This window comes from Asparagus officinalis, chromosome 4, assembly GCF_001876935.1.
Source record: "Asparagus officinalis chromosome 4, Aspof.V1, whole genome shotgun sequence".
Classification (NCBI taxonomy): domain Eukaryota; kingdom Viridiplantae; phylum Streptophyta; class Magnoliopsida; order Asparagales; family Asparagaceae; genus Asparagus; species Asparagus officinalis.
In genome coordinates this window covers 37,490,517-37,509,070 of record NC_033797.1, presented here as the reverse complement: position 1 = coordinate 37,509,070, position 18,554 = coordinate 37,490,517, and the positions used below count along the sequence as shown (strand labels likewise).

At 38.7% G+C, this 18,554-nt stretch overlaps 1 protein-coding gene across 1 annotated transcript; it reads left to right on the top strand.

Moving 5' to 3' along the window:
- LOC109836910 (protein PHLOEM PROTEIN 2-LIKE A1-like) lies at nt 16,188-16,964 on the top strand. Its single transcript, XM_020404952.1, has 3 exons — nt 16,188-16,275; nt 16,380-16,498; nt 16,592-16,964. The coding sequence occupies exons 1-3, from the start codon at nt 16,234-16,236 to the stop codon at nt 16,962-16,964; spliced, it is 534 nt and encodes a 177-aa protein (XP_020260541.1). The 5' UTR covers nt 16,188-16,233.

Genomic DNA, 18,554 nt, shown 5'->3' with positions numbered 1-18,554 from the left:
GAGTGGAACTATAGTGGAAGGTACTTTCTTAGTGAATTCTTTTCCGGCTCGGATCTTGTTTGATTCAGGAGCTTCGCACTCTTTTATCTCCCATGCATTCATGGATATACTCCAGCTAGTTGCACATTCTTTAGATGTCCCATTATCCATCTGTACTCCTTTAGGGGAGGTATTCCTATTGAAGAATATTTATATGAGATGTGTCATTAGTTTAGATGAGTCTGAGTTCATTATTGATTTGATTGTTTTGCGAATGTCAGAGTTCAACGTCATTCTTGGTATAGATTGGCTATCATCCTACCATGTTAATATCGACTGTTTTGTTAAAACAGTCAGCTTGCGGTCATCCAATGGATCTGAGTTAATAGTAGCGACCTCACATGGCAACCAGTTTGCAGAGTTATTTTTTGTGTACATCGAGGAGGTGATGTTGCAGGATCGTAGTGCCGATTTGAGTGAGACGCATGTGGTCTAAGATTATCAGGATGTCTTTCAGGACATACTGGGTTTACCTCTAGTGAAAGAGATCGAGTTTTGCATAGAGTTGCAGCTAGGCATAATACATATATCTTGAGCACCCTATCGCATGGCACCTGCTAAGATGATGGAGCTACAGACTCAGTTAGATGAGCTTTTATCTCAAGGATTTATTCGCCGGAGTCATTCTCCATAGGGAGCACCAGTCCTTTTCGTGAAGAAGAAGGATGATAGCATGTGGTTTTGCATCGATTATCGTGAGTTGAACAAAGTCATCATCCTAAATAGGTAGCCACTACCGAGAATTAATGATTTGTTTGACCAGCTGCAGGGAGCGCAGCACTTCTCTAAGATTGATCTTCGTTCTGGCTATCATCAATTGCGGGTCCGGGAGATGGATATCCCCTAAGACCGTCTTTTTGACTCGATATGGGTCCTTTGAGTTTCTTGTCATACCTTTTGGGTTGACCAATGCACCTGCGGTATTCATGGATTTGTTGAACCGGGTATTCTGTCCATACTTGGATCAATTTGTGATTGTATTTATCGATGACATACTTATATATTCGAGATTGAAGGTAGAGCACGAGCAGCATCTTCGATTGACTTTACAGACTTTACGGGAGCATCAGTTATACGCTAAGTTTAGCAAATATGAGTTTTGGCCTCAGAAGTTAGATTTTAGGCGATGTTATCAGCCAGGAGGGTATTGCAGTAGATTCGACTAAGGTGGAGGCCGTTCTTGATTGGGAGCCGTCGAAAACTGTTATAAATATTCGTAGTTTTCTAGGATTGGCAGGCTATTACAGAAAGTTTATTCAGGACTTCTCAAAGATTTCAATGCTACTTACACACCTTACGAAGAAGGGTGTACAGTTTGTTTAGGGTACGGATAGCCAGGAGGCCTTTGAGACTTTGAAGGCTAAGTTGACATCAGCGCCGGTGTTGATCATTCCGAGTAGTGATAGGACTTTTGTTGTCTACACGGATGCGTCGTTATCGGGTCTTGGAGGTGTTTTGATACAGACCCAGAGAGTGGTGACTTACATTTCGAGGCAGTTGAGGACTTATGAATGGAATTAGCCCACTCATGATCTGGAGCTAGCAACAGTGGTCTTCGCACTGAAGATGTGGAGATACTATTTATACGGAGTACAGTTCGAGCTATTTACGGATCATTAGAGTTTGAAATACCTTTTCTCTCAGAAGGAGATAAATTAGAGATAACGATGATGGGTTGAATTCATTAAGGACTACGAGTTTGCGATTCAGTACCATCCGAGGAAGGCTAATGTAGTAGCAGACGCGTTGAGCAGGAAGCGTCGGAATCAAATTGCGGCTTTGAGGTGCGTTGTATCGAGATCTTCATACCCTTAGCCAGTTTGACTTTAGGCCAGAGATAGGCGGGAGCAACACATTTTTAGGAGCTTTGTCAGTGCAACCATCTTGGAGTGATAGAGTGGTCAGGGCTCTGCTAGAGGAATCTTGGATTCAAATCCGAAAGGAGATGATTTCCAAAGAGCCAAAGCCTGATTGGACCGTTGGGACAGATGGAGGCCTTCGAATGAAGGACCGATTAGTTGTGTTGTCCAATGTAAAACTGAAGAAAGAATTGTTTGATGAAGCACATCATACCGGTACACAGTGCATCCAGGCAACACAAAATGTACAAGGACCTGAAGAGACACTTTTGGTGGAACGGTATGTGCAGGGAGATAGCAGAATATGTTGCTATATGCTTTACCTGCTAGCAGATGAAGGCAGAACATCAGAGACTGGCAGGGACCCTACAACCATTACCCATTCTGGAGTGGAAGTGGGCAGATATTTCTATAGACTTCATTGTAGGATTGTCGAAAATAAAGAAGGGAATGATTTCGTTTGGGTGATAGTTGATCCATTGATGAAGTCATCACATTTCGTCCAAGTGAAGACAACTTATACAGCATAGACATATGCGAGGATTTTTATTCGGGAGAGAGTTCGATTGCATGGAGTCCCGAAGACGATTGTATCAGATCGGGGTTCAGTCTTCACATCCTATTTTTGGAGGAGCTTTTAGGAGGCTTTTGACAGTCATTTGTCATTCAGCAGTGTCTTTCACCCTCAGACAGATGGTCAAGCAGACAGGGTGAATTAGGTATTGGAGGACATGCTACGAGCATGTGTTAAGATTTTCAAGGTAGCTGGGAGGATTACATCCCATTGATTGAATTTGTATATAATAATAGTTATCAAGCTACTATCGGGATGGCGCCGTGTGTAGCATTGTACGGGAGGCCTTGCAGATCACCTATATGTTGGACAGAACTAGATGACAGTCTATTACTTGGACCTGAGCTAGTGATACAGACTACAGAAAAGATAGCAATAATTTAGAAGTACATTCTTGCAGCGCAGAGTCGTCAGAAGAGTTATGCAGATCAGAGACAACGACCATTAGAGTTCCAGGTTAGGAACTATGTCTTGTTGAAAGTATCACCAATGAAGGGAGTTCAACGATTTGGTAAATGGGGAAAACTTGCCCCACGATATATTGGTCCATCATGATAGTTGAGCGGATTGGAGCCGTTTCATATCGGCTAGATCTTCCAGTATCGATGTCGAGCATACACGATGTCTTCCATATTTCGATGCTTAAGAAGCATCTACGTGATAAGGAACAACAACGGGTGATAGACGCGCCAGAGGTGGAGATTCTTGATGATTTGACTACTATTGAAATTCTAGTGTGCATTCTTACTAAGGATGAAAAGAAGCTTAGAAACAAATTGATTCCTCTTGTTAAAGTTCAATAGAACCGGAAAGGAGTTGAGGAAGCTTCTTGGGAGCGTGAGGAGGATATGCGTCGCAACTTCCCACACATGTTTGAAAAGGTAATTTGGTTGATTGTTTTTGATCTACTCTTGTTTATGATTTGATTATGGACATATTTATAATTAACGCTAGAATAACCGTGAGTTTAGCAGCCAACTACCTCCTCAAACCCTAAATCTTTCTTTGTGAGTTCTTGAGAGATTTTCGAGGTGTTTGCGTGAGGAAGGTGAAGTTTTGGCTTCAGGGATTGAAGGAGGATCTTACACACACGTGGTAGAGGGCTCCAGCAGCATCTAAGGCAAGATCATCTTCACCCGTTCCTGCACCCATAGTAATTACAAGATTTAAAGTGATAAAATCGATGTTTTCATGCCCTTTTATGGTTTACATGTGATAAAAAGTAGACTTTTGATATTTGATATGTGATCCATGTTAGATCTAATGTTTTTTTTTTTACCGTTTATGATTAAAAACATGTTTATGACAGTTAGGGTAATCATTAATTTTGTTTTAATTTGTTAATTAAGTTTAACTTATGTGAAAAACCCTAATTTGATAACTAATAGAGTTTTTCTTGTATATTATCATGCTAAAACCTAGGGTTGTGATATCTAGCCATTTTTAATTAGAGTTAACACGAAATATATTGTTGTCATGTGAAATTTCTATCATGTATTCCATAACCATGTTGATCATATATGAGTAATTGAAGAGATTGATTAACAAGGATGATAACCCTAATTAGATTTAATTAATTCTATGTTTCATTTTCAGGATAGACTCTGTTAAAGGGATGCAAATTGTTTAAATCTTGCTTAATATTGCATATGTGTATGTTCCTTGGTTAATTTCATGTTTCTGCATGTTAGTTTTTAGATTCATGTAGAGTACTCGACTACTAAGGTTAGTAGTTGACTACTCTGTCTTAGATCTAGTTCACAAAATTATTATCGTAGCAGTGTAGTCGACTAATGATCATTATAGTCGACTACTAAGACTGAGTTTGGTTTCACAGAGTTTGGATAGACTTAGAGTAGTCGACTATTCAGCATTGTATTCGACTACTAAGGTTGATTTCCTGAGTTTTGTTTTGGAATTGTTTGAGATGTATTTACAGGGTTTGAGCCGTACTTCCTCATATGTAATTATACGAATTTATGAATACACAAGTACAATATCAATACACATACACATATATCCCGGAAGGGGGTTTTGACAAGAGTTGAGTGGTTTATGTCGGGATTAGACGTTGTTACATATGAGTTGGATATCGCTAATGAGCACAGCTCAGCACTATATAGGATAGTGCGTCGATATACTATTACACACAAATTATTCATGAAATGGATATAGTTGATGAGCTCAGTTCAGTACTACATGAGGTAGTGTGTTGATATTCTATTTGTACAGGCCATTTAGTCGGTTTTGGATGCTTAGTATGAGCCATTTATTTGGATACCTATAGGGTAAGCCGTTCCGCACTTAGGCTACGTGTTAAGATCGCGCTGAGACTAATGGGCCGTGTACACTATTTTGGATACCTGCAGGGTAGTCCGTTACATTAAGATTGTTGGATTATAGCCTAAGGCTTTGGGTGGATGTCATATATGAATGCGAGTTGTTTTTAAAATATAAAGCCGAAGTATTTTGCTATTAAGAGTATGCGGGATTATATGTTGGTATTTATTTTACCTTCCAAGTGATAGTGAAAGATATTATAAATACGGTATACTGATGTTTTTATTCTCTTTACTGCTTTTTGTTATTTCTTGTTAGTTGGGATCAATGATTAGCGATTCACAATTTGAGACAATGGTATATACATGAGGGTTTTCTTGTTTGGATTATTTCGCTTGACGTACCAGTCTCGTGTTGTGGGTTTCTAATTACTGATTTCATTTAGATTTTTATCTCTAGTTCGGTGTTAATGTTTAGGAATCTATAATTTTGAGACAATGGTATATACATGAGGGTTTCCTTGTTTGGATTATTTCGCTCGACGTACTACGTCTCGTATTGTAGTTTCCTAAATGTTAATTTCACTTAGATACAGGGAAAAAGAATCTAGGTAGACTATGCTTAATAGATAAAGCATCCACTCCATCTAGCAGCCCTTCCCATAGGGGCGGATGTAGGTGATCTTGCTGTAGCGCTCTGACGCTCTTTATGTGGTCCTTTTTGTTGTTTTCTCTTCTTTCAGGCAGTACAGAGGTACGGAGAGCCGCAGGATGACGAAGTTCTTGTATAGTCATCGCCACATGAGTTTTTAGAGGCTCCACAATAGAATTTAGGTTTTATTCAGACATTTGAGTTTATTTCCATATTGTAAAGGTAATGTGCCTTAGTACGAGTTCCAGTTTTGATTTATGTTGAGACAGTTTTATTACTTCACTTGTCAGATATTTTTCAGCTGAGACATAATCTTTATTTATGAAATATATTCTTCTTATTCATGTCTACCATCGTTATCCTATTTCTTTGCCTGGTTTGTACCTACGTTTTTATTTGATTCTACTAGAGGATATTACTGTGAATGGGTGAAACGTGTTATTGCATAGTGTGGGTACATGGAAGGTTTGACATTTCTGATTTTACATTGGGCTGCAGCCTTGTGTGAACCCGGGGGCATCACAACTCAGGACAGGTTGTTAAGAAGAGGGATTATAAATACAAATCAATGCACTTTATGCACTGGTGTATATCTGGAATGCAGAAAGCATCTATTCTTTGAGTGTTCTTATTCTAATGATGTGTGGAATTGCATCATGGACTGGCTTCAATTCTCTTGGAGGTCATATAATTGGGAATTATTGATGGACTGGTTTAGTTCAAGACTTAGAGGGAAAGGTATTAAGAAAAGGGTTAAAAGGATGACTCTATTAGCCAATATCTACTCAATTTGGAATGAAAGGAATGTGAGAATTTTCTAGCAAAAGAGCAAGACAATAGAGCATCTGGTAAAATGTATCAAAGTTGATATCATGACAATTCTTCTCAATTCGCCTATCACTGCTGGGAATGAAGATTGGATTCATACACTGTAAATCATGCATAATTGTTGTGCACTTGAATATTTGCTTCAGGTTGACTTTCACTAAGGAATCCATAGGAGAATACATACTGGGATTTGGCTCAAGGTCTCATCTATATTCATCAGTAAAAAACATGTACAAATTTATGTGATATTTGTCTTTAGGTTTCTGTGTTTTGGCTAAAGCTCTATTTTCTTTGAGCATTAGCTACAGGTTTTGTTATTTCATATACATGTTGAGATTCTTATTGTACATACAACTTACATATTTGGTGATGAATAAAATTTTTCATTTACCAAAAAAAGAAAATGCACATCCTGATTCCTATGATAGAAGTGTCGTTTACTAACTGCGCTACAAATACAAATCTTATCATAACACTCGCGTGTGAGCAAGACACTCTGAACTATATAGAGGACAGCTGAAATCTCCCAATTGCACCTACCTTCCTTTGACATGGTAGTTAGCAATATTTCAGTCACATGCAAAGTCGCATGCAGAGTGCTCTGATAAGATTTGTAATCTCATGTCAGCTTGAGATGTCACTGCTTAGACAATTGCCTGCACGCTGTGTGGCGCCGAGCCTTTGCCGCTGGCCTCATTGAAGGAGAGAGTAAGGGAATGATGACACCTAAGAGGGGAGTTTGTCATCATTCCTATTACTTATGTTTATATAGGGTAGAAGATTCAACTGTTCCTCAAGAAAACGACATGATATGGATCATACAAGGAGTTGAAATATCTAATTGAATACGACTTTTATGGAAAATAACTAGATAGACGCTTCCTGTATGTATGAAAAATCTTTACTTTAAAACTTAAATTAATTAGATGGATCCAAAACTTCCACCGTTCAATATTAAGGATTAATTTAAGGGTAAGTTGGGGAAATAGTCAGATCATTTGGTGGGAATTATGCAAACTACAATAGGAAAATTGTTGTGCGCGGCGGAAGCTTTCTTGGGCAACACAAACAATAACTCGAACTAAACCACAAACAATATGCAAACCACAACCACAGCAAGAACACACAATTTACGTGGTTCGGTAATTTGCCTACGTCCACGGGGCAAGGAGGGGGGAGATTTTACTACTAGAAATCAAGGGAATACATATAGGGTTACAAATCTCTCAGACCAAACCCTAAAACAAAGCACTTGATCTCTCAAAGCTCTCCCACAATTGGATGCAACAAATCTCTCTTAGAGGCTGCTCAAAATCGTCCTTAAGATACCCTAACAAATCATCTGAGTTTTTGTAATTTCTTCAATTCTCCACCTCGGCGAATGTTTCCACCAAAAAAAACTGAGCCGACACCAAATCATCCAATAGTTCCTCAACAAGTCCAGGAACAATACTCGAGCTGAAACGCGATCTCCCCCCATCTGAATCAACTGATCAAACCGACTGCATCTGAAAGACTGCCTACGTATCCTCTTGCCCAAGGAATCAAGCCGAACGTAGTTCATATTAATGGCCTCCAAAGGCCTCAGCACTGAAGGATGTTCAAAAGCTTCAAACAATGACCAAATTTCACTCCTGAAACAACTTTGGTCAACATATCTGCAGGGTTGTCATTTGTGTGGACCTTCTCCAATATGACATCTCCATCATCCAAGACGTCCCGTACAAAGTGGAATCTGACATCGATGTGCTTTGTGCGCGCATGATAAACCTGGTTCTTTGCCAAATAGATAGCCGACATACTATCACAATATATCTGAATAGTCTCCTGAGCGATCCCCAAGTCCTCCAATAATCCACGCAACCATAAAGCCTCCTTAATTGCTTCAGTAACCGCCATATACTCTGTCTCTGTAGTAGAGAGAGCCACTGTGGACTGAAGCGTGCAATGCCAACATACAGGTGCACCTGCCAATGTAAAAACATAACCTGACGTAGACCGGTGTTTGTCAAGATCTCCAGCATAGTCTGAATCAACATATCCAATACAAGCCTGCTCATCCTTCTCATCCTTCTGAAATACTAAACCAACATCCACGGTGCCTCGAACATACCGTAGAATCCACTTCACGACCTCCCAGTGACCCTTCCCGGGGTCGTGCATGTATCTCGATACCATGCTCACGGCCTGTGATAAATCTGGCCTCATACACACCATCGCATACATCAAGCTACCTACTGCACTGGCATATGGGACCTTCGACATATAATCTCTGTCCTCAACTGAAACAGGTGACATCAACGCTGAAAGCTTGAAGTGGGGAGCCAATGGTGTGCTAACTGCTTTTGCATTGCCATCAAAGCTGAATTTCTTCAACATCTTCTGCAAGTAGCTCTTTTGTGTAAGCTTCAAACTCCCACTCACCCTGTCTCTCTCGATCTCCATACCCAATATCTTCTTTGCCTCTCCAAGATCCTTCATCTCAAACTCGGATGATAACTCCTTTTTCAGCTTTCGAATAGCCGAAGAATTCCTAGAAGTAATAAGCATATCGTCAACATATAAAAGCAAATATATGAGCTCACCATCCTGTAGCTTGTGCATATAAACACATGGGTCATATGGGCTCCTCGTGTACCCTCGGCCAATCATAAAGCCGTCGAATCTCTTATACCACTGTCTTGGTGACTGCTTCAAACCATAAAGAGACTTCTTCAGCTTACAAACCAAATTTTCCTTTCCTGCAGCTTTGAAACCCTGTGGTTGTGTCATGTAGATCTCCTCATCTAAATCACCGTGTAGAAAGGCTGTCTTCACATCCATCTGGACCAAATCCAAATCCAACTGTGCCACCAACGCCAATAAAATCCGAATCGACGAATGCTTCACAACGGGTGAAAATACCTCGTTGTAATCAATGCCCTCAAGCTGTGCATATCCCTTGGCAACTAATCTGGCTTTGAACCGAATGTCCCCAATAGAAGATCCCTCCTTCTTCGCATATACCCACTTGCAACCAATAGCTTTCTTACCCTTAGGTAGATGTGCAAGTGTCCAAGTGTCGTTCTTCTGAAGAGACCGCATCTCCTCCTCCATAGCTTCCCTCCACCTGATCGAATCGGGGCTAGACTCTGCCTCCCTGAATGTGGCTGGAACCATATCATCAACGACCTCCACTGATAATGCATATGCGACCATGACATCATTATACCTAGCTGGCCGACGAATCTCTCTCCTCGGTCTATCTGCTGCAATGGTCCTCTGAACATGACCCTGTTCCTGAGTCCCATGATCTACTGTATCCTGTATCTGCCCATCTGTCATCTCATCTCCTCCCAGTGTCACCTCTGTAGGAGCCTCAATGGATACAGTGTTCTCTGGAGTGGGTGGAGTAATATCAGTCCACCTGCTGCGATATCTCTCCTGTCTGGTCTCCCTCCACCTGCTGAGGGGTTCGAGGCCTCATCATGTACGCCTCGTCAAATGTGACATCTCTGCTAATAACTATCTTCTTGTCCTGTGGATCCCATAACTTGAAGCCTTTGACTCCATCTCTAAATCCCACAAAGACTGCTTTCCTCGCTCTCGGATTTAATTTACCATCATTGACATGATAATAAGCTGGACACCCGAATATCCGAAGCGACTCATAGTCACTAGCCACCGAACCAAACCAACACTCCAAAGGAGTCTTCCCGTCTATCGTAGTGCAAGGCAACCTGTTCACGAGATGGCTCGCATAAACTAACGCCTCGGCCCAAAAGGATCTAGGCAATCCACTCGTCTTCTAATGCCGTGATCCCGGCAAAACTGCAGAAACGGATCACTCTTGTACTCTCCACCGTTATCTGAACGTAGAGTCTTCACCTTTCTACCTGTCTGCAGCTCCACTTTCTTTTTCCACTCCACAAAAATATCCAGGACCTGATGTTTATGCTTCATCGGGTATACCCAATTCCTCCTGGAATAATCATCAATGAAAGTGACAAAATAGTTGGCCCCACCAAGAGATGTGTTCTTGGAAGGACCCCAAACGTCCGTGTGAATATAATCCAATGTACCTTGGGTGTTATGAACAGCGGTGCCGAACTTCACTCTAGTCTTCTTCCCAAGTACACAATGCTCACACAATTCCATCTTGCAGGTCTTAGCACCTTTCAATAGCCCCTGTTTAGCCAATGACTGTAGGGACTTATCTCCTGTGTGTCCAAGTCTCATGTGCCATAAGGTGGTAGTGTCCTCCTCTGTAGTGATAGAAGCTGCCAGACCCCCTGTAACTGTCTTGCCCTTCAAGTAGTATAGGTAGTTTTCCCTGACACCTCGCATCACCACCATAGAACCCTTCGTGACCTTCACTGTAGCATCCTCTAAGATCACTCGATATCCTGCTGCCTCCAAAGTCCCAAGAGAAATGATGTTCTTCGTCAACTGCGGCACGAACCTCACTTCCTTCAATTCCCTCACTACACCATCATGCATCCTGATCCGGACTGAACCAATACCACCAATAGGGCATACGTGATCATTACCCATAAGCACGACATCCCCTCTTTCCAGCTCCTCAAAGCTAGAAAACCACTCCCTCTTAGGGCAGATGTGATATGTAGCTCCCGAATCCATCATCCACTCCGTGGAATCCGCATAGCAAACCGACGGTAAAGCAGGGCATGAATAGCCTGAAGAATCTGAATCTGAATGCTCACCAATAGCTTTTGCAACATTCACTTCTGAAGCTTGTGCAGCTTTCCCCTTATTCTTTCCGGCTTTTTCTTTCCACTTTGGGCAGTCAATCTTCCAATGTCCTTCTTCTTTACAATACCGACATTGATTTCTACCAACACTCTTATAGGCACTCCTATTCTTTGACTTTGAGCGGTTGAACTGACGACGGTTTGGATCTCGGCCTCGAACTGCTAACGCATCTCCCGATGCCTTCTCGGAGGGTTCACCATCACTCTTCCTCAACTCATAGTTCACCAAAGCTGAGGTCACCTCCTTGTAGCTAACTGTAGTTCTTCCATTGATCATAGTGAGAACGAACGTACCATAATCATCTTCGGGCAACGAACACAGAAGTAGCATCGCCTTGTCTTCATCCTCTACTATAATATCCACATTGGCCATATCTGAAAGTAGCTTAGTGAAGTTGTTAACATGCTCCCTGATGGAAACCCCTCTCTTCATCTTGAACTGGTAAAATCTCTTCTTCAAGTGAAGCTGATTCTCAATGCTCTTCGTAAGATATTTCTCATTGAGTGTTTCCCACATCTTCTTCGCCGACGTCTCGTTCATGACATCATAAATAAGATCCGGCGTTAAGCATGACCTAATAACACCACAAGCTCTTCTGTTCATCTTTCTCCAAACCTTATCCTCTAACTCAGCGGGTTTCTCTTTTAACTCAAGAGTCTCCTCCAAATTCTGTGCATCCAAAGCATCCATCACCTGACACCTCCACAATCCAAAATTGATCTTGCCATCGAACTTCGGAACATCAATCTTCGTGTTATTGATGCTCAGACTCTGTATCGCCTTAGTTAGAGACGAACCTGACGTGCTTGCATCTCCCATGTTGTCGATCTAGCTCTGATACCAATTGTTGTGCACGGCGGAAGCTTTCTCGGGCAACACAAACAATAACTCGAACTAAACCACAAACAATATGCAAACCACAACCACAGAAAGAACACACAATTTACGTGGTTCGGCAATTTGCCTACGTTCACGGGGCAAGGAGGGGGGAGATTTTACTACTAGAAATTAAGGGAATACAAATAGGGTTACAAATCTCTCAGACCAAACCCTAAAACAAAGCACTTGATCTCTCAAAGCTCTCCCACAATTGGATGCAACAAATCTCTCTTAGAGGCTGCGCGGCGGAAGCTTTCTAGGGCAACACGAACAATAACTTGAACTAAACCACAAACAATATGCAAACCACAACCACAGCAAGAACACACAATTTACGTGGTTCGGCAATTTGCCTACGTTCACGGGGCAAGGAGGGGGGAGATTTTACTACTAGAAATTAAGGGAATACAAATAGGGTTACAAAGCTCTCAGACCAAACCCTAAAACAAAGCACTTGATCTCTCAAAGCTCTCCCACAATTGGATGCAACAAGGATCAATAAATGAGGAGAATCTATTCTATGACATGACAGGGATCAATAAATGAGGAGTCTCTGTTCCATTAAGTACTTACCTCTCCCTTTGCAATCTCCCCTTCTTAGTTAGAGAATCCAAAGAGTTGTTTATACTGTAGTGAATACTATTGAATAATATTGAATAAACAGTAAAGCAACTCTGGTCCTCCACACTCGAAGATACTGTTTACAACAGTGATTTACTGTAGGATAATCAGTAAATCAAATCTGCTCTTCCATTTTTGATATTACTATTCATACTACAATATTTTACTGTATCATAAACAATAAAATAAATCAAATGTATTAAAACTTAAATCTTTTTTTAAGTATAGAGGAATAGATATGATTTCTAAATCAAATGTATTAAAATTTAAATATTTTTTTAAGTATAGAGAAGTAGATATGATTTCTAATTTTAAACATACAATAATATTTTAAAGGGAAAAATGCTTCCAGCCCCCAAAAGCCAAGTGAACATGCTTCCCACCCCCAGGACTTGGTCAATGGGTGTTTTACCCCTAAAAATAAAGATTGTGTTCTCTGAGCCCCAAAACACAAAACCCAAGACATTAAAACATGTGAAGACCATAATACCCTTCTCTCTCTCTTTCTTTTTTTATTAAAATATGATGGGGATTATTTTATTATTTTTGTTTTCTCTCTCTCTTTATCATGATGTACCAAGAGGATAGTTGAAATGATTGATGAGGATTATTTTATTATTTTTGTTTTTTATTATTTTGGTTGTTTGTATTGGGAGGTTGTTAAAGTTACGGGTTGATTGTTAAGGTTACGGGTTGGTTGTTAAGGTTAATGGTTTGTTGTTAAGGTTGTGAATCCTCTCTTTCTCTTTCTTTTTTTTATTAAAATATGATGGGGATTATTTTATTATTTTTGTTTTCTCTCTCTCTTTATCATGATGTACCAAGAGGATCTTTAGATAGGTAACCCTAACAATTAAACCCGTAACCTTAACAATTAAACCCGTAACCTTAACAATAAATCCGTAACCTACACAACAAATCCACAACCTTAACAACAAACCCTTAACCTTAACAACCAACCCGTAACCTTAACAATCAACCCGTAACTTTAACAACCTCCCAATACAAACAACCAAAATAATAAAAAACGAAAATAATAAAATAATCATCATCAATCATTTCAACTATCCTCTTGGTACATCATGATAAAGAGAGAGAGAAAACAAAAATAATAAAATAATCCCCATCATATTTTAATAAAAAAAGAAAGAGAGAGAGAGAGGATTCATAACCTTAACAACAAACCCTTAACCTTAACAACCAACCCGTAACCTTAACAATCAACCCGTAACTTTAACAACCTCCCAATACAAACAACCAAAATAATAAAAAACAAAAATAATAAAATAATCCTCATCAATCATTTCAACTATCCTCTTGGTACATCATGATAAAGAGAGAGAGAAAACAAAAATAATAAAATAATCCCCATCATATTTTAATAAAAAAAGAAAGAGAGAGAGAGAGGATTCATAACCTTAACAACAAACCCTTAACCTTAACAACCAACCCGTAACCTTAACAATCAAATCCACAACCTTAACAACAAATCCACAACCTTAACAACAAACCCTTAACCTTAACAACCAACCCGTAACCTTAACAATCAACCCGTAACTTTAACAACCTCCCAATACAAACAACCAAAATAATAAAAAACGAAAATAATAAAATAATCCTCATCAATCATTTCAACTATCCTCTTGGTACATCATGATAAAGAGAGAGAGAAAACAAAAATAATAAAATAATCCCCATCATATTTTAATAAAAAAAGAAAGAGAGAGAGAGGATTCACAACCTTAACAACAAACCCTTAACCTTAACAACCAACCCGTAACCTTAACAATCAACCCGTAACTTTAACAACCTCCCAATACAAACAACCAAAATAATAAAAAAATAAAAATAAAAAAATAATCCTCATCAATCATTTCAACTATCCTCTTGGTACATCATGATAAAAAGAGAGAGAAAACAAAAATAATAAAATAATCCCCATCATACTTTAATAAAAAAAGAAAGAGAGAGATAGAGGATTCATAACCTTAACAACAAACCCTTAACCTTAACAACCAACCCGTAACCTTAACAATCAACCCGTAACTTTAACAACCTCCCAATACAAACAACCAAAATAATAAAAAATAAAAATAATAAAATAATCCTCATCAATCATTTCAACTATCCTCTTGGTACATCATGATAAAGAGAGAGAGAAAATAAAAATAATAAAATAATCCCCCATCATATTTTAATAAAAAAAGAAAGAGAGAGAGAGAAGGGTATTATGGTCTTCACATGTTTTAATGTCTTGGGTTTTGTGTTTTGGGGGCTCAGAGAACAGATTCTTTATTTTTAGGGGTAAAACACCCATTGACCAAGTCCTGGGGGTGGGAAGCATGTTCACTTGGCTTTTGGGGGTTGGAAGCATTTTTCCCAAAAGTAAAAGAACATGAGATGGTATTAATTGTTTGACAGAAGAAGTATGAAATTTTCCAACCATGTTAACAGAAACATTCACCTTAAACGCATCAATGAAATTGAAGAGAGGAAGATGGCCGTCATTCCGCGCAAGCATTGATACGCCTATAGGCTAAAGCCAGCCTCAAGTTGTAAAATTTTAGTTTTCTAGAGCCAAATAGTACAAAAATGAATGCAATTTGGGGGATATAGCTTGTGAGTGCTATGTTTAAAATAAATCACAATCACCATGCAAACTAAAGATTATAAGAAAAGGTAGTGCCTAAAAATTTCTCCTTTTATCTAACCGATCATAAATTTTTCTTAAGTTACAACCATGACATAATCGTTAATTTTTTTTAAATTATAGATTTTTTTCCAACTACTACCAGTGTACAAGTCATGTAATGTTCATTACAACAAAAGTTATAAATTATGATACTTTTTTGTATCTAAGTGACATATTTTTGTGTTACAAAAATGGAGTGTGACACATACTAAAAGTATGATTCTAATATGTGTGGAGAGCGTCTTTCTACACAGGTGAAATGTATCACAAAAGTCTATGTCGAGAGTGGTGACACATACATGTGTCACAAAACTCGTGACCCATATATGTATCAAGAATGGTGACTCATCGTTATGTCTAGACCATAATAATATAAAGAATATTATCATTCATCAATATAACTTCTCAGAAGGTTGCCCATCCTAGGATTACTCTCACCAAAGCACACTTAACTATGGAGTGTTTTAGCTTATCCACTATCATAAATGTTTAATCATCATCATAATTAAAATGTAAGATTTATTATTTAAACTCATTAATAGGTTCTCTCACTATCCATATTGGACTATTAGCCTTTTTTTCAAGTATATTTAATTATATATCTAATGACATAAATATGTGTCATGATTTGCTACACTTTTTATTTGTGTCGTTATTGCTTAATCCTTTGCAAATAAAATGATAATTTTATACGTGTCATTAAATATATGGACACATACAACTTTTGTTGTAGTGGTTATTTATATTTATGGTGGAAATACGTTTTTAATTTACGAATTAAATTTCTCGAGAAAATATGAGTTGAATCAAACTCTCCGGCTTCTCTTTCATACGCACAATCAATATTGAGTGAGATCAGCTTTTTTATTATTATTATGAATATTGTCAAAAGAAGCTGCAAGCTAGGCGAGCCAAGGTTTTGGCAACTGAGCAGGTTGTGATCTTGATAACTATAAATACATCCCCTAAGAACTTGTATATACTATACTATCCTCTAATCTAAAAAAAGAAACTTTGTTAAGAAACTCTTTATAAAAAACATCCGGAGAACAGAGGAGATGGCTACGGGTGCCAAAGAGCTTCCAAAGGTGTACACAGAGGCAAGTATAAAATTGTAGCTACATATGTACATAAAAGATATATGTATCCTTCATTAGTTAAATTAAACCCTGTTATGGTCTGTCTCAAATAATTAACCATGCAGAACACATGGACGGAGGAGAGGAATGGCGATAGAGGCATCGTCAAGTATCCAAGAGAGATGAACATTACTAATGTTGATAACGGCAAGTCCTGGATCTGGCACTCCCTAGTCTTCGGAAGGCACGTAAAATTTTTTTAAACAAACACATACATATATATACATATATTACTCATAACTAATATGAGTATAACAGAATAAATTCTACCATGCAGCATTGGTAGATTAGGGATGGAAGCGCCGAAACTGATGGGGGCGACGCATGTGGAGATCCGTGGGAAATATGACATGTCTAGACTCACACCGGGTCTGAAATATCAGGCGGTGTTACTATGCATGTTGACAGATCCTAGTGAGGGATGGGATTCCTGTCTTTTGAAACTAGAGCTTAACCTACCTGATGGAACTAGCCAAAAGCGCAAAGTAGACCTAACAAAATTCCCAAAGGATGAGCTCGTGATGATGGTGCTCGGTTACTTTGAGGCTGTTGAGAGTGGTGACATCACTTTCTCTGCTGTTGAAACTTCAAACTGCGTGAAGAAGGGACTCGTCATCAAGGATTCCGCCCTCCGTCCGCTCCCTCGTTAGTTGCTAGTGTATAGTTCACTTTAGCACTGCATGAAGAAGAATTAATAACGAAGGATGAGCAACTGGTGACGATCGATGAAGTTCATGGATGTGTGCATGATAGCCCTGTATTGGCCTCATGCATTAGTTATTAATTATAACCCAATAAGAAGGAGTTTCTTTTATTATTTAAAGCCTTTTGCTAATTTATTTTCTAAATTTTTCTTGTTGTTTCAGTTTCTGGAGTCTAGTCCCAGTTTGCTTGGCGTGTTGAGTTTGTTCATGGATAACTGGAAAGGATATAAATAGTAATGGCCTTATATGCCCAATAGTCATCGAACAATTGGGCGGTTAAACGAAGATATATACTCAGTTGAATCTGCCCGTAATTAGCCTAGCTAGCTAACAGTCGATGGTTGCCTGGCCGTGGACTGTCCAAGTGGTCTAGGAGAAAGTTCAGGGGAACTATTTAGCATCGGACTGTCAATGATGTTTGATGCCTGTCAATTATATCATACCATCCGATAACTGTCAGATTCTATATCCATTAGGGATTCCTATCTGTATTGAGGGTATTTTTGGGGATATCAATACAAATAACTCTGCTAAATAGTTTCTCATGTCTGTTTGGGGCATCTAAATAGATCTTAGAGATAGATAGATTCTTCTAATCTGAGAGAATATTTTGAGATATGAGATCTCTTGTCCACAACTTTTCTTATCTGATTAGTGACACAATTATCTATTTCTACTCATGGAAGTAGAATTTCCTTCCAATCACGTTAATTATGTGTGTTTGTACTTGCTCTATTTTGGCGTGAATTGCTTGATTTCGATCGTTTGTTGGCACGCGCCTCTGGCGCATATAAACCACAAGAGACTGGTATGAGAGCTGAAGGCTGTTCTTGTTGACCAAGAACAAGGTGGCGTTGAACAATATATATAAATATCGACAAATTCGTAGGTGAGATACATTTGTCTCTGGCGCTTGATGAAACGAGCCTTGTTAAAACAATAGGGAATATGAGACTATTGTCTAGAAAATGATCGGAGTAATTGTTAGATAAAAAAAACTTTAATTACTTTAAAAGATTTAAAAGATGAAACCCTAATCAATCCCAATATTGTCCATGTCATACTATTAAGATAATTAAGAAGATATGGAACCGTACCTAAATCCATAGAGTAGGACATAGTTCTTATCATTTGAGATGTTGATCTTCCAAATCATGTAATTATATCATCCTTAGAGAAACTCTAATCTTTCTAAAGATGAGAAATCAGAAAGAGATTGTACATAAAGATTTGGGAAGCCACAATCATATTATAACTGAATCCAGTTATTCATTATTATCAATTCAGCCCATTATAGAATTAACAATTATACATTGGTCTCTTCATATAGGAGGCCTGTACTTTAATTATGCATTAAAAGCCTAAACCCTAAATTAGATCATTTTAATAGACTAACTTCAATTGATAGCACACAATACACATTTATTTAATATATTGGCTCATCATTGAATATAAATCCAACAATCTCTCACTTGGGCCATATATGTTACTATATAAATGTGATTTATGATATAACCATATAAGCTCATGAATTTT